The sequence below is a fragment of the Carcharodon carcharias genome, chromosome 14 (genome assembly GCF_017639515.1).
Source record: "Carcharodon carcharias isolate sCarCar2 chromosome 14, sCarCar2.pri, whole genome shotgun sequence".
NCBI lineage: Eukaryota > Metazoa > Chordata > Chondrichthyes > Lamniformes > Lamnidae > Carcharodon > Carcharodon carcharias.
In genome coordinates this window covers 36,208,892-36,230,212 of record NC_054480.1, presented here as the reverse complement: position 1 = coordinate 36,230,212, position 21,321 = coordinate 36,208,892, and the positions used below count along the sequence as shown (strand labels likewise).

The 21,321-nt window shown below is 41.0% G+C and overlaps 2 protein-coding genes across 5 annotated transcripts in view; one reads left to right on the top strand and one right to left on the bottom strand.

Annotated features, from left to right (window-relative positions):
- The window catches only part of LOC121286910 (zinc finger protein 704-like), a 110,517-nt gene extending 94,970 nt beyond the window's left edge, over positions 1 to 15,547 (top strand). For 2 of the 4 annotated variants that reach the window (XM_041204169.1, XM_041204167.1), the window contains exons 6-9: positions 430 to 691; positions 5,736 to 5,840; positions 9,484 to 9,599; positions 12,081 to 14,641. In XM_041204169.1, the coding sequence (XP_041060103.1) occupies positions 430 to 691; positions 5,736 to 5,840; positions 9,484 to 9,599; positions 12,081 to 12,192 (595 nt within the window). In that variant the 3' untranslated portion in view covers positions 12,193 to 14,641. Of the gene's footprint in view, positions 1 to 429; positions 692 to 5,735; positions 5,841 to 9,483; positions 9,600 to 12,080; positions 14,642 to 15,450 lie in introns of those variants that run through there. The other 2 variants (XR_005945099.1, XM_041204168.1) reach the window with 2 other exon arrangements.
- On the bottom strand, positions 14,731 to 21,072 carry LOC121287515. Its single transcript, XM_041205448.1, has 3 exons — positions 20,893 to 21,072; positions 17,510 to 17,961; positions 14,731 to 14,790 (listed from the first exon to the last, which is right to left on the bottom strand). Exons 1-3 carry the CDS (start codon positions 20,984 to 20,986, stop codon positions 14,731 to 14,733), a joined length of 606 nt encoding a protein of 201 aa, XP_041061382.1. The 5' UTR covers positions 20,987 to 21,072.
- Between the last annotated feature and the right edge of the window lie 249 nt (positions 21,073 to 21,321).

Below are 21,321 nucleotides of genomic sequence, written 5' to 3'. Positions count from 1 at the left end.
CAAACAGCTAGGGTGATGATGAAAAGACAAGGTTTTGAGGAGATATTTGAAGGTAGAGATACTTGAAGACAAGAAAAAAAGAGAATTTAGGAAGGAATTCTAGAGAGCAGGTCTTAACGGGTGAAGGCATTGCCAGAGAGAGTAGAATGGGCAAGGTGGCAAATACAACAATCCAGACTGAGGATAAAAACGTTGGAGCTAGGCTGGGGAAAGGTAATGGAAGAGTAAACACAAACTCTGGTTTCTCATAACAAAGAATAAACAGGATAGAGAACAGAACCTACAAATCTGTGAAGCAAAGTCATTTTGAATTCAACAACTGAGCAAGAAACTTAAAAGTAATGTCTTGAGCTAATTATGAAATTGCATCAGTAGGTGACAAAGAATGGTGCGAAGCTTTTATGACCATACGTATGTTGTATGTTACAGGCATAATGGTGACTCTGATCACTGTGATGGCGAAGAAGACTTCTACTACTCCGAGATTGATGTGGATGTAGATTCATTGACAGATGGATTGAGTAGCCTTACACCAATGTCTCCAACTACCACAATGGCACCAGCTTTTCCTAATGTGGATTCTGGGTGTTCAGATCCAGCTTTGGTGAAGAATGAGGAGAAGTTAGTGACCCCTCTGAGCCAGTCCGCACCAACTAATTTGTATCATGTACGCACTGACCATGCTTACCAGGTAAATAAAAATCAAAGCATGATTTTAAAACTTCTGTACAAGTCCCATCTGGCTTGGTTTTCAAAGCTAAAAACTCTACCTGAAATCTGTTAATATAGTTAAGGTTTGTTTACTAATCAGACACAATATTGGCTCAGCTTTCAATAGATAATTTTTATTAAATTATGATTTATTTCGGCAAACATTATTGAAAGAAAGAACAAACTTGCTTTTATATAGAACCTTTTTCCTGTCATCAGGACATCCCTAAGCAATTTATAGCCAATACTTTTGAAATGTAGTTTCTGTTCTACAAACAAACATGGCAGCTCAGTTACCCACAGTAAAGAGCAAATGAAAAGTGGGTCGACTATCTGCTGTCATTGCTAATGGTTGTGAGGTATTTTATCCAGGATCCTGGGAGAAGTACCTTCTCTTCAGATTATGCCATGCATCCATTTACTTTTAGATCTCATTCAAAAGATGGCAGCTCCGATCATGCAACAGCCCTTCAGTGCTGTACAGGAGTGTCAGTCTAGGTTAATGTTCTTGGGTCCTAAAGCGGACCTTGAACTCACAACATTGTGACTTGGAGGTAAGAATGTTACCACTGAGGTAAGCTGATTCTGAGGAATGACTAATATGTTTATAATGTGCTTTATTCTGTCTTAAACCTGTTTTAGTAGAAATAATTCTGGTAAAATGCTGTCTAATTAGAGAGTAGTTTGTTTTGAGCCTTTAGCTACAAGCACTGGTGAGAAAATCAGGGCTAGAATGCTTGAGTTCCTGTCCCTGCTACCATGCTGATCAGTCATAAAGCTCTGCAGAAAGTGGAACCTGAAAAGAATGTGCGCACAGGCAGCAGGCTCGTCATTTCGGCACCCCTCCCCACACCCACATACAAAAACTATAATGCTGTAATGGATTGTTGAAGCACAGAAGCCAGTCATTCAGCCCATCAGGTCTTCACACAAGCTACTTGGATCTGGATGCAAATAGGGCAGTCAGATATCTTCAATCCTTTTCAAGTGACTATCTAATTTCTTTTTAAAAAATATATGGACTCTGCCTCAATGGTGGTTTCTTTCAAAGAACTTCAACCTCTGTGTGAAAGCTTTTCTAACTTCCTCTTTAAGTCACTGTGTTAGTCTACATTGGATGTTACTTATTAAAAAAAAAACTTTGATTGCTACAGTGCAAGTTACTATCCTGTTTGAAGAGAGTGCAAGTTTTAACTAGATTTTATGTATTCCTGTGGGAACTTGAAAATGCATAGGTTATTTTTTTGTGGTATCTATTGATAGAACTGCCCTGCCCCAGTGCATATTTTGGCCTTGGCATTCAATCATTTAACATGTTTGTCTGAAGTTTCTTTTTCTGCTGTTTTAGCATTGCCATTAACTTATTGAAAACAAATTAGTAAATTAGCAGAGAGAAGAATTTTAGACACATGCTTTAAACAATCATACATTAGTATTCCACAACATAATTCAAGGGTCCCAGTGTTTAGACTTGCACTTTAAAGATCATACTGTACATTAACATCCTGATTTGAGTACATAGAATCTCAACAAAAAAAAATCTTTGCAGAAATATCTACAAATATCATGGGAAATTCCTGTTTCTTGTTTAAATCAGTTCCTTCCTTATAGACATCCCAATCTGTCCTATTTTATTCTCAAGAAACATGGGTGAAGAATCAAAGTGCAGAACATGGCCAAAGTTATAAGGGTAAAATGAATGGCTGATTAAATTGAGAGCAGTAATTAGATGGGCGGGCTTGAAGTTTTAATGACGGTAGATTGTTTTTGCTGTTCTGCATCCCTACACTATAACAGTGACTACACTTCAAAAGTACTTAGGCAGAATATGGTGGATGCTGAAAAATATGAAACCGAAACAGAAAATGATGGAAATACTCAGCAGGCCTAATGTTGCCTTGTCCAACTGGGTATTTCCACCACTTTCTGTTTATACCTCAAAAGTACGTCATTGATTGTAAAGTGCCTTGGGATGTCCTGAAGTCGTAAAAGACCGTAAATACAAGTCCTTTTTCTTTTGTTTGCTGTTAGTAGTGCTCTACTATTAGCTGGCAGTGACAGTGATCATTTTTCAAATTGAATGTTCTGAAACTGAATTCCACTTCAAACTTTGGATTTTATTTGAGTGACAGGAAGCTTTGGGGTTTGAACTTGCAACTTTCTACTCTCCCAAATAACTTTGTAGCAGTTGATTTTAAGTATTTGTCTTAGGTATTCCCTGGCTGTTGCTGATGGATTAGTAATGAGTAAGATTTTTTTTCTCCCTTTCTGTAAAGTAGTGTTTCTTCAAACTTTGCTTACTGGCACGCAATGCTTCCAGATACCTACAGCATGCCTCTGATTGCTTTAATGTGGATCAGTATCAGGTGGTAAAACTGAGGAAGAGGGAATATAAGATGAATGACATTAGAGTACAGGACACAAAAGAGGGAATTCAGGAGTTCTGGTGGATAGCTTGTAGAACTCATCAGTGCAACGTGCTACAGCAATAATTTTTTTAAAAAACAGGCAAGATCTTTGGACGCAGTACCAAAGGGATAGAACATAAATTTTTCAGGTAGGTGATCATAGCAAGATTGCACCACTTTGGTTTTGGGGGCAATAGCGTGCATGCACTGCTTCAGCCTCAGCTGGTGTACTATTCTGATTACCATGCTAAGATGGGGGCATGCTGGTTTGGAAAGGACACAAGGAGACCAGTGATTAGATATTTCAGCTATGTGAGGAGACCAGTGACACTAAAGCAAAGATGACTTGGGTGAGATAATATTGTAACTTTCAAAACTCTTAAAGGGCACAGATAAATTGGACGCTATAGATAGTTTAACTTGAGCATAACTCGAACCGGGGCACAGGCTTGTAGTCAGGATAGGGAAGGTGAACAGATGAGTTATAATTTAACTACTTCATGCAGGATGATGAATATGTGCCAATAGACTATCCAGAGGTCTAATACAGACAGATTTGCAGGGAGGTGGTGGTCCAGTGGTAATATCACCGGACTAGTAAGCCAGAGCCTCCTTGCTAGTGCTCTGGACACATGGGTTTAAATCCCACCATGGCAGGTGGTAGAATTCAGTTAATAAATCTGGAATTAAAAAGCTAATCTTGTTAATAGTGACCATGAAATCATTGTTGATTGTCGTAAAAACCCCCGTGTTCACTAATGCCCTTTAGGGAAGGAAATCTGCTGGTCTGTATGTCTGGTCCATATGGAGTCCAGACCCAGACCCACAGCAATGTGGTTGACTCTTAATTGCTCTCCAAAATAGCTGAGCAAGCCACTCAACTGTATGAAATCACTACAAACCCTACAAAAAGGAATAAAACTGGATGGCTTATTCAACATCGACCTAGGTACAGGAAGTGAAAAATGGCGAATCCAGCCTTGTTGACCCTGCAACATCCTCCTTGCTAACATCTGAGGTCTAGTGCCAAAATTGGGAGGGCTGTCCCACAGACTAGTCAAGCAACAGCCTGACTATAGTCATACCCACGGAATTATACTTTACAGACAATGTCCCAGACACCACCATCACCAGTGGTATACAGTCAAGAGAGAGTAGCCCTGGGGGTTCTCAACGTTGACTTTGGACCCCATGATGTCGCATGGCATCATATCAAACTTGGGCAAGGAAGCATTCTGCTGATTACCACCTACCACCCTGCACCCCCAGCTGATGAGTCAGTACTCCTCTATGTTGAACACCGCTTGGAGGAAGTACTGTGGGTGGCAAGGGCACAGAATGTAATCTGGGTGGGGGACTGCAATGTCCATCCCCAAGAGTGGCTCAGTAGCATTACTACTGACCGAGCTGGCCGAGTCCGAAAGACAATGACCGCTAGACTGGGTCTGCGGCCCAGGTGGTGAGGGAACCCACAAGAGGGAGAAATCTACTTGACCTGGTCCTCACCAATCTACCTATCACAGATCCACCTATCCATGACAGTATTGGTAGGAGTGGCCACCGTACAGTCCTTGTCTTGCCTTCACATTAACAATATCCTCCAGTGTGTTGTGCGGAGCTACCAGCAGACTAAATGGAATGGATTTCAAACAAATCTAGCAGCTCAAAACTGGGCATCCGTGAAGTACTGCTGGCCATCAGCAACAGCAGAATTGTACACAACCACAATCTGTGACCTCATGGCCTGGCATATCCCCCGCTTTACCATTAAACCGGGGAATCAACCCTGGTTCAATGCAGTGTGCAGGAGGGCATGCCAGGAGCAGCACCAGGCATACCTAAAAATGAGGTGTCAACTTAGTGAAGCTACAACTCAGGATTACTTGCATGCCAAACAGCATGTCCACCATCTGCAAGGCACAGTTTTGATAGCATACTCTCCACTTGCCTGGATGAGTGCAGCTCCCTCAACACTCAAGAAGCTCAACACCATCCAGGTCAAAGCAGCTGATTTGATCGGCACCCCATCCACCACCATAAACATTCACTCTCTCCACTAGCAATGCACAGTAGCAGTAGTGTGTACAATCTACAAGATGCACTGCAGCAGCTCACCAAGGCTCCTTCACCAGCACCTTCCAAACTCATGACCTCTACCACCTAGAGGGACAAGGGCAGCAAATGCATAGGAACACCATCACCTGCAAGTTCCCCTCAAGCCACACACCATCCTGATTTGGAAGTATATTGCTGTTCTTTCACTGTCGCTGGTCAAAATCCTGGAACTCCCTAACAGCACTGTGTGTGTACCTACACCACAGACTGCAGCAGTTCAAGAAGGCGGCTCACCACCTTCCCAAGAGCAATCAACGATGGGTCATGGAAGAATTTTAAAAAAATACAGGTAGATACATCAGCAAATTCAGAAGGGAGCTGAATAATGTTTGGAAAGAAATTTGAGAGATATGAGAAGAGCTTTTTTTTTAAACTTTGGGACCTTCTCAGTTCTACACACCCATGTGCTTCCAATCCGTTGAGATGCCATGTGGAACACAGCATATTCTTTCATTATTATCACCACAGACTTAAATATCTAGTTATTTTCTTATTTTACAGGCTACAGCTCCTGTGAGCATCCCTGTATCATCAAAACTTATGCCAAATGGTACTGGGTTCAGCATATCATTGCAGTCTCCACCTATAATTTTTAAAGGTTCACAGGTGAGCATTATACAATATAGTTTTTGTTCAGTTTCAAAGAAGTCATATGCTGCCAGACGGGCTGAGTTTTTCCAACACTTTGTTTTTATTTCAGACCTCCAGCATCCACACTATTTTGCTTTTATTTTGTTCAATCATTATTGTTTACATACCTTCAGTGTAACCCAGACTTCCAGCCAGGACAACTAAGGCTGTAACCCGTTGAGCCATTTTTGGGACCTCACTCCTGTCTACAAATACTATTGTCTATGGGCTATTTTTGCCTCTCTTGTCAAAATGTTCAAAGGGCTGATTTTGCAAGATCCCATGAGCAGCACAAAATCAGCCCTATAGACTTTTTAATGCTGGAGAAAGAACACAAGCCCGCAACCATTGCCTCATATTGCAGGTGCAATATTGACATTCATATCTTGAGGCACTCCTTTGCCTAGAGCAGAAACCTTAATGATAATAACTTGGTTCACAGGATACCCAGATCCTGTTCTGCTGAAACAGACCTCTTGAAGAGGAAGTAACTTCATCATTTATTGATTTTTGGATATTTGTGCATCCTTTGCATTTTCTTTCGTGCATTACTTAGGTTTTCTGGATAATCCTACATATTTGCATTTCTTTCTGTCAGTTTGGTCCAGGCTTGACATCACACATACAAAGAGCTGAGTGGGATATTCTATGGGGACTCTGAATGCAAGATATAATCATAATTTTAAAATGTTGTATTTATTGTTAATCACAATAAGAGGTTGTGGTGAAAGAATTAATCCAGGCAGGTCTCTTGGTTAAAGCTGGTTTATTTCCAAGACAATTCCTCAGTGCTACTAGCTTCCACACACAGTGTTCCAGCTGTACCATTTTATTCTATTTAGAAGGTATCATTAATGCCCATCACCTGTTTAACAGCAATTGGTTTTAACAAGATGATTGTCATATTAACATTTATATGATGCCTTTCAGGGAATCTAAGCCAATGAAGAGAGAGATGGTGGCATAGTGGTAATGTCACTAGACTAGGAATCCAGAGGCCTAAGCTAATTCTCTGGGGGACATGGGTTCAAATCCCACCATGGCAGCTGGTGGAATTTAAATTCAATAAATAAATCTGGAATTGAAAGCTAGCCTCAGTAATGGTGAACATGAAACCATCATCAATTGTTGTAAAAACCCATCTGGTTCACTACTGCCCTTTAGGGAAGGAAATCTGCCATCTTTATCTGGTCTGTAACTCCAGACCCACAGCAACATGGTTGACTCTGAAATGGTTGAGCAAGTCACTCAGTTCAAGGGCAATGAGGGGTGGGCAACAAATGCTGGCCTTGTCAGCGATGTCCACATCCCATGAAAGAATGAAAAAAAATTACTTATAAAGTACAGTCAATATTTTGAGGACAAGCATGGTTGTAGTTTTGCACTCATCAAGGTACCATGGACAGCAAATGAAAGTCATGATCAGTTTTTGCTTTATTCTCCAGCATCTGGAGGAAGCGGTCACATAAGGAATGAAATGAAGATTTCATTGTTTCTGACAGTTAATGTACACGCTACACATGTTTATCACAAGCCCACAGCTGTCACGGGGCTTTCTAATATGTTATCTGGCTTCTGTGCTCAGGATTTGTTGTACCCTTCACTCATTGGGTGCAAGAGGTTGGACATTTGTGGAACCATGTGTCATAATTCTGTAGTGTGCCCGCTCACTCACAAATAAGTGCAGAGTGAAAATTACCTTTTTTTTTTCCCCTGTGACCTGAAGTAAATCCAGGTGCCAGCATGCATAAAGGGGCCAGGCAACAATTACATTCAATGTATTCCTCATGTAAAAGAAAAATTGTGAATGAACATATCCAAGTGAAGGCTGAGCTCTAGGGCACTTGGAAGCCTCGCCACATTGCTAAGCTATTAAAGCATTTTAATGTAGTGCGAGCAGTAGATCATGCAAAAAAGATGCCAATATCTTGTAGAAATTTGTCAAACTTCTTTCACAGCTTGTGACTGAACTCCAGGTATGGCTGTGATCTTCCTAAGTGCTGCAGTGAATTTGTACATGGTGTTAGTTATTTCTGTCACTTTGACTTGTAAGTTCGTTAAACCTGAGATGCTACCTGGTCAAGCAGGAATAGTGGAGATGGCACTGTGCGGTGATCTTTGCCACTGATGAAGGGCAGAATTTTCACCTCTGTGGGCAGGCGCATGCCCAATCCGCTCGAGTGTGAAATGACGCACGTTGACATCGGGCGAGCGTCCCAATGTCAACGTGCAATCGTGCTATAGTTCGGTCGGCCAGCACGGCTACCAACAATTAAAAAGGTCTATTAAGGCCATTAAAGGATCAATTAACTTAAAGTTTTTGCTGCCCATCCAACCTTACGTTTGGCAGGCAGGCGAAAAGGCCAAGCGGCCTTTGCACTTTGTTGGAAACCTCATTCACGGGCGGGATGGGGTTTCTAACATCAAATAAAAATGAAATAAAACTTTTCAAATTCCATGACAGAGTCACATAAGGGGCCATGTTTTATAACACTTTTCTAATCTTTTTTTGAAACCTCATCTCAGAGGCAGCTCTGTGCCTCAGGGAGATTCTCAAATGTGTGCATGTGCGGAGTTCACACTCGCCCCGCTCGTCCTCTTCCCACCCCCCACCCCAAACAGGCAGCGCTGTCACTCGTGTTTCATGCTGGGCTGGCCTTAATTGGCCCGCTAAGGTGAAATCGCTTTCTGGCCTTGATTGCGGACGGCTTCCTGACTGTCCCCGCCAAGCCCACCTGACAAGAGCTAAATTCTGCCTTAAGTGTTGCATTTTCTGTCTTGTCTTCCTGAAGAATATTTCTGCTACACCATCAGAGAATCTGGAGATCTCTGGCCTCCTGAAGAACTGGCAACCAGTCTGCAAACTGCGACCATCTTTCTTTCAACAGCAATGATATTGCCTGGTCCTTTAAAATGCTGGCAGGATTTTAAATTTTGCCAGTAGCATATTAATTACTTCCTGTCCACAGTTGGCTAAAATCCCAATTCGAAGCATTAATGTTATCTGGAGCTCAGCCAAAATATATTCATGGTGGACCCTGACATTTAAAGAATAGTTGGTGCAAATTGCACTGGACCCTTCTTCTGGGTCAGGCTTGTGTCAAATTGGATAGTCCAAGCTGATATGTCAGAAGAGGAATGTAAAATTAGGTTTGCAGCTCCAATTATCCAAAGGATCAGTACTCTTATGAGGCTTGGAAGAATCTAATGTAGCAATTCTGTCAAACAATTAAGATAACAGCTGATTGAGCTGACCCTTAGAACCATCAATGGTTCAAAGTAGCACATAAAACACACATCTTTGTACATGGAAAACTGAGAAATGAGTGCCTAATGCAAAAGAGATGATAATTGACACTTGATTAATTTATGGGTTAGAAATAGAATATGGATCTTCCATACAGCCATCAACTTAAAATTGTACTTTTTGAAACAAAAACAGAAAATACAATGCCGATTAGTTGACATTTGTAGAGATAAACAGCAAGTCAACATTTCAGACACGGCTATTCCTATTCTGTTTTTGTTTCCCATTTGCATTGTTTTGCTTTTTATTTGTACTTTTTGATGTAGTGCTGTGGAAAGTAGGAACTGATTTTGAATCTCTGATTACCTTTAGGATCCTTTAACACAAATTCGTCCAATCAGTATTGTTGAGAAGCGACAGATTTCTCACCCATCCTTAAAGGTACATACTTCTCTCGTGTCGTCCCCAAAACCAGGGACAGGAACAAGGTACTGTCTTTATTTTATGTTCCAGACTTTAGTTTGGTGCAAGGCACTCAATTTTGGTGACAAAAGCAAAAAAAAGCTCTGTTAACCTACTGTAGCATATGTCATTTTTAAAATCAATTTTGAGCTAATAATCTTTTATAGAAATTTTAAGTTGCAATAACACTTCATTATATCTGGAAAAAGGAAATCAATATGCATGACTTGATTAGTGTTTGCAGTTGACATTAATCACATAGCAACTCCACAGTGCTTTACAAAACCAATATGGATATAGAATCATAGAATGGTACTGCACAAAAGGAGGCCATTCAGCCTATTTCAACTGTGCCAGCTCTTTAAAAGAGCAATCAAATTATCCCACTCCCTTGCTCTTTCCTTGTAACCCTGTAAATTTGTTCTGCATACTTCTGTACTCCATATTTGTAGCACCTGCATGCATATGTTTTTGGAGGCCATTTCTTCAGTTTCTTTCAACTTTTTCAAATACTCCACCGGCTTTTGAAAAAAGATAATATGGATAAAGCGAAACTAAATTGTGAATTTAGGTCGCAGTGTAAACATTGCTGTTGTCCGAAGTAGCAGTCAGTGAACTGAGTCTGCCACTAAAATTCAAACTTTAATAAGGCAGCAAATGTATCAACATTTTTTCTGCTGATAATAGTGGATAATTTAGCCAGCCGTTTTTCCCCTCTGTTAAAAATTGGTCAGTTTTCTTCATAATTAAGTAATGCCAGATTTGGGTGTCTAGTAGCAGTGAAAATTTGCAGGCCTCTTGATAAAAAAAAACTCAAATGATGGGGATTCTCTATTTGGACAAGTAAATCACACCACAGCTTAACCTGATCACATTATCATCAAGGTTAGATCAATCTACAGACTGTTAGGCTGAATAAATAACCATTTGAGAAACCTATTTGCTTTAACTATGGGTCCCATCCTAAAGGTGGACAGTGAGAAGTTTGCTTTGTACTATGTAGTTAATAAGTTACAAAGCTACTGCAGACATTTGAAAAGTATTGCTTCTGTAATCGTGTTTGTTTTGGTATCATACTCTGTGACCTTAAAAGTTTTGAAATAGATGGTTTGGAGTATGTGGAATTTCCAAAGGCTCAAACTGTCCATAAGTTTGAAGCCAATGAATAAAACACAGCTGACCAGACCTCAAATGATCAGAGTGGCATTTGAGCCCTCTGAAGTGTTGCTGGTAGTTGTGACTCAGGGAGGAATATGTGCTGGCCCAGCTTTCTCATAAAGAAAAAACAAAAACAGAATTACCTGGAAAAACTCAGCAGGTCTGGCAGCATCGGCGGAGAAGAAAAGAGTTGACGTTTCGAGTCCTCATGACCCTTCGACAGAACTTGAGTTCGAGTCCAAGAAAGAGCTGAAATATAAGCTGGTTTAAGGTGTGTGTGGGGGGCGGAGAGATAGAGAGACAGAGAGGTGGAGGGGGGGTGTGGTTGTAGGGACAAACAAGCAGTGATAGAAGCAGATCATCAAAAGATGTCAATGACAATAGTACAATAGAACACATAGGTGTTAAAGTTAAAGTTGGTGATATTATCTAAACGAATGTGCTAATTAAGAATGGATGGTAGGGCACTCAAGGTATAGCTCTAGTGGGGTTTTTTTTTATAATGGAAATAGGTGGGAAAAGGAAAATCTTTATAATTTATTGGAAAAAAAAAAGGAAGGGGGAAACAGAAAGGGGGTGGGGATGGGAGGGGAAGCTCACGACCTAAAGTTGTTGAATTCAATATTCAGTCCGGAAGGCTGTAAAGTGCCTAGTCGGAAGATGAGGTGTTGTTCCTCCAGTTTGCGTTGGGCTTCACTGGAACAATGCAGCAAGCCAAGGACAGACATGTGGGCAAGAGAGCAGGGTGGAGTGTTAAAATGGCAAGCGACAGGGAGGTTTGGGTCATTCTTGCGGACAGACCGCAGGTGTTCTGCAAAGCGGTCGCCCAGTTAGAAGAAAAGAGTTGACGTTTCGAGTCCTCATGACCCTTCGACAGAACTTGAGTTCGAGTCCAAGAGTCTTAATTATCACATTCGTTTAGATAATATCACCAACTTTAACTTTAACACCTATGTGTTCTATTGTACAATTGTCGTTGACATCTTTTGATGATCTGCTTCTATCACTGCTTGTTTGTCCCTACAACCACACCCCCCCCCTCCACCTCTCTGTCTCTCTATCTCTCCGCCCCCCACACACACACCTTAAACCAGCTTATATTTCAGCTCTTTCTTGGACTCAAACTCAAGTTCTGTCGAAGGGTCATGAGGACTCGAAACGTCAACTCTTTTCTTCTCCGCCGATGCTGCCAGACCTGCTGAGTTTTTCCAGGTAATTCTGTTTTTGTTTTGGATTTCCAGCATCCGTAGTTTTTTTGTTTTTTTCTCATAAAAAAGTTCGGTAGCGGGAGTATGAGTGAAAAATTTTCACAAACTGTTTCTCACAAATTTACATGCATCTCCTTTCAGGAAGCCTAGGGGTGAAGGAAAGAAATGCCGAAAAGTTTATGGAATGGAGAACAGGGATATGTGGTGCACTGCCTGTCGCTGGAAGAAGGCCTGCCAGCGGTTTGTTGACTGAAATATGGCACTTTCTGAATTTTGTACACTGCTGTTTCCTGAACAATCAATGGCAACAAGAAAAGAGCAAAGTATGTTAAAAGCAGGGAATGCTTAATGCATGATTCTGTTTGGATGAAGCACTTGTAATTATGTGTGAATGCAATCAAAAAAAGTTAATTTTTTTACGTATGGTGACTGTTTTTGCTTTTTCAGTTTTCTTTGAACTTGCTGTGTTTTTAATGGCACTTGAACCAGCTGGCAATTTTGCTGGTTTTTTTTTTAATAATTAAATCTTTGCCTATTTGATGAAATTCCTAAACAGCAGGCTTTTTGGCTGCTATCTTTTTACCCTCTTGTTTCATTTTATTTTGCTCCCTTTAAAATAATCTTCAATCTTGGAGAACAATTGACTCTTCATTCCACTGCTGGACCATGGGTTCCTCGTGAGACTGGTATTGTTTCAGGAAACACATGCAGATTTTTTTTTAAGAAGAAAGCAAATTGAATTTATTGCTGTAAAGCTTTGCTTTTACTGCATTTAAAAAAAATGAAAATTTTACAGTTTTGGTTTTTGATAGTGTGTGGAGGGGAGAAAAAAAAACTTTTAACCAAATTTTAATTGTTTTTATGGTGAAAACACTTGTTTGTTGCTGTCATACGTTTTTTTAAAACTATTTTTGTTATAAAATTTGGCTAGCAATTTGGAAGTAAAAATAGGGTCAGACCTGCCTGAAAATTCAGGATGTGCCAACGGGAAAATCTCGTTGAATTGCACTAGGCTGTACTGCACAATGAATAATTCTAGAAACACATGGAGGTTGCCAAAAGTGCAACATGATGTAGTTGTGAGGAAGTATGTGAGGTGTAAATAATGACTCTTCACTGTAAAGTAAGACTTGTAGCATAGCTTTCATTGAGTATTTTGAGAAAGGAGAAGAAAACCTGATGAAAATGGTTTTGAACTTAGGATCCATTTTCATGAATGTATGACAACCATCCTTTCACAGTCTTTAGTTAATTCTTCAGTGCTGGTTGCCATTACAGATTTTTTTTCAGCTGTTGCATAACTGTATCTGCTCACCACTGCAATTTATTTTTGTTTTCTTGATTGGTTACTGTTGATTACTGTGACCAACAGAGAATGCTGCACCTTCTTTTCGTACCAGGATATTAAGCTAAATCCAATCCAATTTACCACCAGTTATATCGCGGGTCTTCAGGCATAAGTTTCTGCCAAATGTTTAACAGTGAATGGAACTGGCAGCTTAAAACTTTAGCAGTTTGATTAAATACAGGGTTTAAGATTTCTTTCCATCCAGGTAGTCACTGGCCAGTGAGTAAGTCACTTTTTGAAGGGTTTAAACGTATTGAAGTAGATGGCAATGAATATTGTCAAAAAATGTTGATTGATTGCTGTACAAAGAAAATATTGCTTTGTATACCAGATTTTAAAAAATCATTATAATGTTCAGATATGAAGATGTTCTTAAGTTGTGCTGACATTCTGGCCCCTCCATAATCCCTGCAAAATCCAGCCCTAATGAACTATTTGTTTCTGTAATTAGAGAGGAAAACCAGGCATATCTCTTTGGTTTTTATCAGTGTTCATATTGTAGTATTTTAGAGATAACATACCAAAGTAAGTCTCTCCATGGACAGTTTATTATGATATGCTGTATTCTCAGGATTTAAATGTTTATAACAACTGTAAAATGGAAAAGCAGAGACTCTAATATTTTTAATTATATACTGGATTTTTTTTTTCTTTTTTTGATTAAAAAAAAAAGGGCTTACCTGTAAAATAGATCTTGCATAAGTAGCTCTAAACTGGTCTTTGACCACAACTGGTGACATAAGCAAATGAATGTAAACTGTTAACTTTTGCAGCTTTCATTACATTAATTCTTTCCTTGTATGCGGGGAAAAAATGATCAATGGTTAATTTTTCATATGTCATTATGCAAAGGAAACTTCAACCCACAACAAAGCTTGTTTTATTGCCAAACTTATTTGTATTACATATTTGTGGCAGTAAACATTCCAAGAGAGAACTTTATTTCTGCTTTGAAAACAGAATGTGTATTACCAGCAGTTGTACCAACTTTGGTTTCAGAACTTAATCATTGAACAGGTGAAGAAATCATAATCCTTTTGGGGAAAATGCACTTTTTGTATGAAAAAAGTTATGGATGATAATATGTATAGTGTGCTTTTTATTAATGTTGGAGAGGTGCAGCATTTGTTTCCATACTGTCTTTCAGTGGGGGTGCAAAATCCTCATGGTTTTACAAAGGAACATAATTAAGTTAACCAGAATGGAAAGGACCTCTTATTTCTGTACATACACCTGTAATGCTGTGTCATGTCTTACATGATCAGCAATGCCTACTGCTGAGGTTTACGTGCCAATGTAATGCTGGGTTTCATATTTTTTTAAAAAATGCAAGAAATAAAGATCCTCAGAACTGCTTTTGTTTAAATTGTAATGCATTAAAAAAAAATCACTGGTGTAAATAGATGGTCTTACTGAACACCAGCACTAATTGACAACTAGGCTTCACACTGTTAGCCAGGATGTGTTTACAGCAATGTTAGCATCACCAGAAAGTGATTTTTGCTTTGAAACAACACAAAGTTGGATTACGACTGAATTTAGTCTTGATTTGACTCCAGAGCAGATTGGTCAAGATCCCCTGGAAAATACTGCCCATTGTGGAACCAACTAAGCTTAAAGAATTCATATGAATCACCTTCACGGTCAACACACTTACATTTAAACAGTTAAGAGTTGATCTCTGTGTGCACACACATAAGCAAGGATGCACAGTGCTATCCTCTAGGCAGGGCAATATACATTAAAGCCAGGCAGCATAAATGAGATATTGCCTGGCTGGATCCTGAACGACAGTTACTAATCTAAGCACAGCAACAACAACATAAAAACAACCTCAGACCTCAAGTGTGTCTGCCATAAGCAGATCAGGAACATGGTACTGATTAGAGGTTATGTTAACAACATTCAATCTCCACATTCTAACTAAAATGACAATTTTACAAGAGCCAGGCATAAATTCTTAATATTCAAAGTTTAGTTCCAAGGTTTTTTAATGACATTAGCTGAATGTACAGAATATAGCTAAGACAATAATTAGCTATTCGCATTTTGAGCTTTGTTTTATCATTATAGATAAATATCCATAATGATGAAACCACACTGTATATCTTGACACTTGTTGAATTCATATGAAGTTCTTTGCTAATTTCTATTTTATTTTAGAAACAGGTTAATATCTGTTAAGGCAGCAAGTAAAGAAGGTACTCATACACAAACGTTCCGAGCAACTTTTTAATGTGAGAAGCGTTGGGCGGAATCATCCAGCCCTGTTGGTGGGTATCATGGCGGAAGTGGGGGGAGCAATTCGGCACGAAGGGCAGAAATCGGTTCACACCCGATTGACCATTACCTCGGCGGGAAAAAGCATCAGCCCAGAACCCACGTTTGGACAAATGTGACGTGCAGAAGTCGGGACTTACTGTTAGGGTCTTGCTCAGATTGCGGACATCTGAGGAGGAGAAGATATTGGAGCCCTACAACTACTGGACCCTGGAGGAACACGTGCATCGTTGCTGGGTGGATCCTCATGCACATGGCTCTGCCACGAAGCAGCTCTCAGAAGGTGGGAGGTCTTCGTTGATGCTTCAGGTCTGTCTCAGCCATGGGCTGCTATGGATGATCGGCAAAGGGCAGGGAGAGGAAGATCTAGGTGTGAGTGGGAGAGGAAGGTGTATGGGGGGATGACGGTGTAACGGGGGAGAATGCCGCAAGTGAGGAGGAAGGTGTAAGGGAGGGAGTTCGGAAAGGGGAAGGTGACCGAGGAGGAGGGAGTAAGGGGGTGCTGTCCAGGTGAACGTGCAAGGGAAGAGTCTGTGGAGTCAATGAGGGTGGGAGAGGAAAGTCTAGGTGTGAGTGGGAGAGGAAGGTGTACTGGGGTGGTGAAGATGAGTTTGGGAGGGGGAGGGAGAGGAGGGTGCATGTGGTAGGAGGGAATGGTGAGTGAGACAGGGAGCCGAGAGGGTGAGGGGTACATTGGTAACAGTAGAAAGGGCAGCGAGGGTGATTGGTGGGGACTCGGAGGCAGACATGGACCCTGGGGGTGGGTAAGAGGTGATCAGGGAGGTCAATGAGGGTGGGTTCCTCGAAGGTAAGGAATGTGCACGTTCACCTGGACATCCTGGAATGACAAGTTTGGGTTGGTTGGTGACGTTGGGGAGGTGCAAGGTAATGTCAGGGAGGTCCACAGTGATGGGGAAAGGACAGGGGAGCTGATCGAAGACTTCACGACGACCATGATTTTTAAATCAAAAGTGAGCGGAGCTTTGTGTTGGGTGGGAACAGGTGCTGTATGGGAATGCAGTCGGTGGGTGGAGATGCAGGTCAGCTCAGATGGACAACTGAAAGAAAATCCCAGCAGGCAGCATTGAAAATGCGCGGGACAATGAGATGAGTGTGATGGATGATAAATGTGTGTGTGGGAGAGTACTTGCACAAGGTTCCAAAAATCTCCCTCCAGAGTCATTCGTGGAGGTACAGCTGAACTGCTAATCAGGGGGGTGCAGGAGGGGAGCTTGTGAAGCCCGTCAATAAAGCTGAAAGACATTACACACTATTCAGTGAAGGTGAATATATTTTCGGATTATATAGTGACAAAATGTGTTCACCCATGCAACCACTTGTGGTCAGAATTTCTTAACTTTTCTACGCCTTCAATTTCTTCTAATTGCTGCCCTGACATCTGCAGCAGGGGTGGAGAAAGCCTGTGCAACAGTTGGCCCTGTTGCCTCTGATGACTTTGGCATATGCCCTCTAGAGAGTTGATGTCTTGAGGGCCTCGGCTTTTTTGCTGTCCTCCTGTGGGCCAGCTGCTCCTACAGTGACAGAGGACAAGGGTGAGAGGGTCACAGGCAAAGGGGTCTCAAAGGGAGTGGCAGCCCCAGATTCATGAGTGGATGACGCAGGGGTGTCCAGCTCCTCCTCCCTTTGGGTGCCAACGGGCCCAGGCCTGACTCCTTGAGGGGAAGAGCACTTGGAGGGATGTGAAGGTGCCCCGTTTCCCCCTCACATTGCCACTGCAGGAACTCACCCACAGCTACCACAATCGAGTGCAGGTCTGCACGCATCTCCACATTCTGCTGGACCAGGATCTTCATGGCGTCCGGCATCCCTCCCATGGAGACCTCCATGCGCACATGTGGGCACCAGAGAACAACTCTTTCAGGTCACAACCAATTAAACTAAATTAACAAAATAAGGAACAAAGTAAAAGGCAGCCCCTTACAGGGAAACTGCAAATACAAAAGACAAAATTTAAAGGAAACTTCATCAGAGAGCAGGCGAACGCACTCCAACTCGGTTGTAACAGTTCTGCGTGATGTTTCCCTGTCTTTTGCTGACGCTTCACGATGAATTGGAAGGCTGAATCCAGAGGCTCATCATCTGACTCTGACCTCTCAGATGCCTCTTCTCCAGCAGTCCTCCAATTGCTGGGGAGTTTGGCTGAACCTGCCTCCTGTTGCAGACACATGTCCAGTGACCACTGGACTGTGAACCCAAGCCTCTCTGGATCTAGGTCCCACCAAGCTGTGTGTCTCTGTGCTGTGGAGGGAGTGGGTAAGCGTGATGATGGGTCTTCTAGGCTGCTTATTTCCAGCTCTTCAATGGAGGAGGTGCCCTCTTGGCTGGAGTTGAGGGACTGACTGGCTGAGGGTGTCAGTTGCTTGGTAGAGCTCCCTGTTAATCAAAGTACAGCTAATTAGTGCATGGCAGCAGAGTCAAAAGCAGGAGAGAGCACTCACAATTGCATTGAGAGGGGGCTGATATGGCGCAGGATCTTCACATGGGTGACTTCACTGTTGCCGCAAGCACAGTCCATGTCCTCACTGACAAGCTTCTCAAAGTGAGTGAGGGGTCGAACGTGTGCCACTCTATCCCCGGTCTGGGACTTCTCCCTGCTGTTGTGACCAGGCTTCTCATGCATGAAAATAGATGGAGTGAGAGAGCAGGCCGCATGTGACTCTGTGGAATGTTTGGTGAGCGGGGCCATGGGTGAGATGGGGACATAAGCTCCAGAGGATATGAGCCTAATGGAGATGTGAGGGTATGTGAGAAAATTAGTGGTGTTGTCCCTTGAGGTGTGAGAACCCTGTGGATGTGTGAAAGGTTTGTGAGTGAGAGAGTTGAGAGTAATGATGTGGTTAATTTACCCTGGCAGAACAGATGAGAGCATTTATCCTTTTCCTGCACTGGGTGGCTGACCTCCTCTGTGCTCCAGTGGCACTGACTTCTGCTCCCACCACCTCCCAGGCTGGATTGGTGACTCTGGTGGACCTCTTGCGGCCAGAATGGGGGTAGGGGACATCGTAGTGGCCTTCCATTGCGTTAAGCATATCCCCCAAAGAGGCGTCACTAAATTTGGGGCTGCCTTCTTCTTTGCTTTCAGGGTCATCCGTCACCTGGAGCAGTCCTGGTCTGTGGATATGCAATAGGTTGTGCTCTGGTGCACTTTAAATATGGTGCTCCCAGCAAGGAAGCACTGAGGTCATGGTTATGCGAGCAAATCCAAGCCTGCCCTCCAGCTATCTGAAGTGTTTTCCATGAATGCATTATTAACGAGGCAGGATGTGCCGGGAAGGGGACATACAGTGCAAAACCCCGCCATTGTGGCCAGCTGGTAAAACAACTTTTTTTTCACGCCCACTACTGCACTTAGTCCAAATCTGGGACGATTCCATCCGTTGACTTTTTAATGGGCTCATACCAGATTCTATTTTTGTCAGCATTAAGACATAATGATACATTTTAAGGGTATAGTTTTATCCGAATTGAAGAAATTTCATCTCGCTGAACAAAACAAATCGGAATGTTTTAGCGCCTTTTTGTGGCTTATTTAAGTATTGCATTTGGTAATATAAGCAGTGGTTCAGAATTACAAGTATTTTTAACTAAACATTGTAAATATTCTGTGATTTATTAGTGCTATAGATAAAAATCTATTTGTAATAAAATACTATTTGAAAGTAATGGAAAGGTTCCTTAGATATGGTTATCAGAATCTTGTTTGTATCGTTGTGAAAATGTCAGTATTTGGTTGGTGTCCTTTTGACTCATTTTTAAGTCTTGAACTTTAATAATGGTTTTTATCTTTCATGCACTATGCTGTATCCACTTCTACTAATCACTGAAACTATTGGAATATTGTTGAATAGTGTACTTTCAGAACTCTCCCATAACTAAATAATTGAACGTACTAAAATATTTTAAATCAAATAGAAACAAATTATACCCCGAAATGGATAATAAGGAGTGGGTAGCCTCAGCTGCAATGCTACATAAACATTTTGACCACCATGATTCTCAAGTTCAATGAATGCAGAGGTTTCTGATTCCCTATGTTACAGAGGTTTATCTGGCGATAAAAACTTGTAGATTTTCAACAACATGCCTGTCTCCATCTGGAGCCAAAAGCCTTGAACTATTTCATTGTAAAGAAAAAGATGGTAACATCAATACACTGATATGAAAGATGGACATTAGGGACAAGATGATGAACCTTAAGTGCATTAATTCCATTAAGTCAGTTGTAATAGTGAACTTGGAATCAAAATGACCCTGGCAGTTCTCCGCCATTGAAGAATTCTCATTGCAAGTACTTTTAATATAAAAGATGCAAAGTTGTCTAATTTTTCCAATCTGCTGCAGCAAGAGTGGCTTTCTTTCAAATTGGAAAACCCAGGTAAAAGATCAAGGTAGGACACTACCGAGAGCAAAAGGATTGCGAGAAGATGAGCAATTCAATTTTTGTTAAATGGTGCAAGGTTCAGTTTTAAAAGTCTGGATTTCAGCAGAGGAGCAGTGAGGAAGGCAGGTGTGAGGTATTCCAGTTTTTCGAGGTTCTGGGATAGAAAAGGAAATTATGAGATGTGTTGATTTCCACACATAGGATAAGAGTGCATAGGGATAGCATATTTGAAACTCTGGAAAAACTAGATAAAGATTGAAAAGTTATGATTATGGTAGTATCAATAAAAGTAAGATTAGAAAAGTTGTGGCAGAGTCAAGGAAGGTCCATGGCAAGAGATGAGAAAAACATTGTTTTGTAAGTCAACAAACATTTTTTTCTTTCCTGTCCTGGAATCAAGTTTTATGCATCAAGAAGTTTTGTAGATTAACAGGGTTGATGTTACCAGGATATTGGCTTTATGGAATTGGAAAGAAATATTTATCATAGAAGAGGAAACTAGCTATTGCAATTATGAAACAGATAATTGAGTCATAAATATCAATAGATGAAAAACTGAGTATGCCATCAAAGGATATTAAAATCAAAATATAGTGATTCAACTATTTTACTGAACAGGATTGAAGTTGGAGGTAGTCACAAATATGAAGAAGGATCAAATCATTGGGCAACCCAATACAATATTTTGTCCATAATATTTGCATGATTGCTTATGTGAAATCCCTGTGCCAAATTCATTAACAACCATACTAATTAATAATTAGAAATCATTAATTGGTGGTTTGAGCTCTTGTTGTTCAAGAGAAATTCTCATTGAGTCTACTCAAGATATCACTTTCCTACATGTCCACTTCCATGTTATGTTGGAGACTATCCCTTTGCCATTATATGACTTCAAGGTAATACACTCAAAGACTAATCACCTTTTATGCAAAGTGCAGGATTCCAGCTCCATGAATAGGGTTGTATGGACGTTTGCATCTCTGTGGTGTTAAATGCAAATGTCTTCAAGGCCATTGTAATTAAATGTTTTCACATTGGTGCCATTCCACAGGATAGCGACGCCTTACGTTGGATGTCTTGATCAACGTTCCACTGAAGTCTCCTATTATTGTAGAGAAAAACATTTTCTCCATAAGGTAAAGAATTTATCGATTAGTTGTTGACCAAGAGACATGGCTGAGCTAAGCAAGTATAGCTTATATAAAAGCAAAATACTGCGGATGCTGGAAATCTGAAACAAAAACTAAAATAGCTGGAAAAATTCAGCAATTCTGACAGTATCTGTGGAGAGGAATACAGTTAATGTTTCAAGTCCGTATGACTCTTCATCAGAACTAAGGAAATATAGA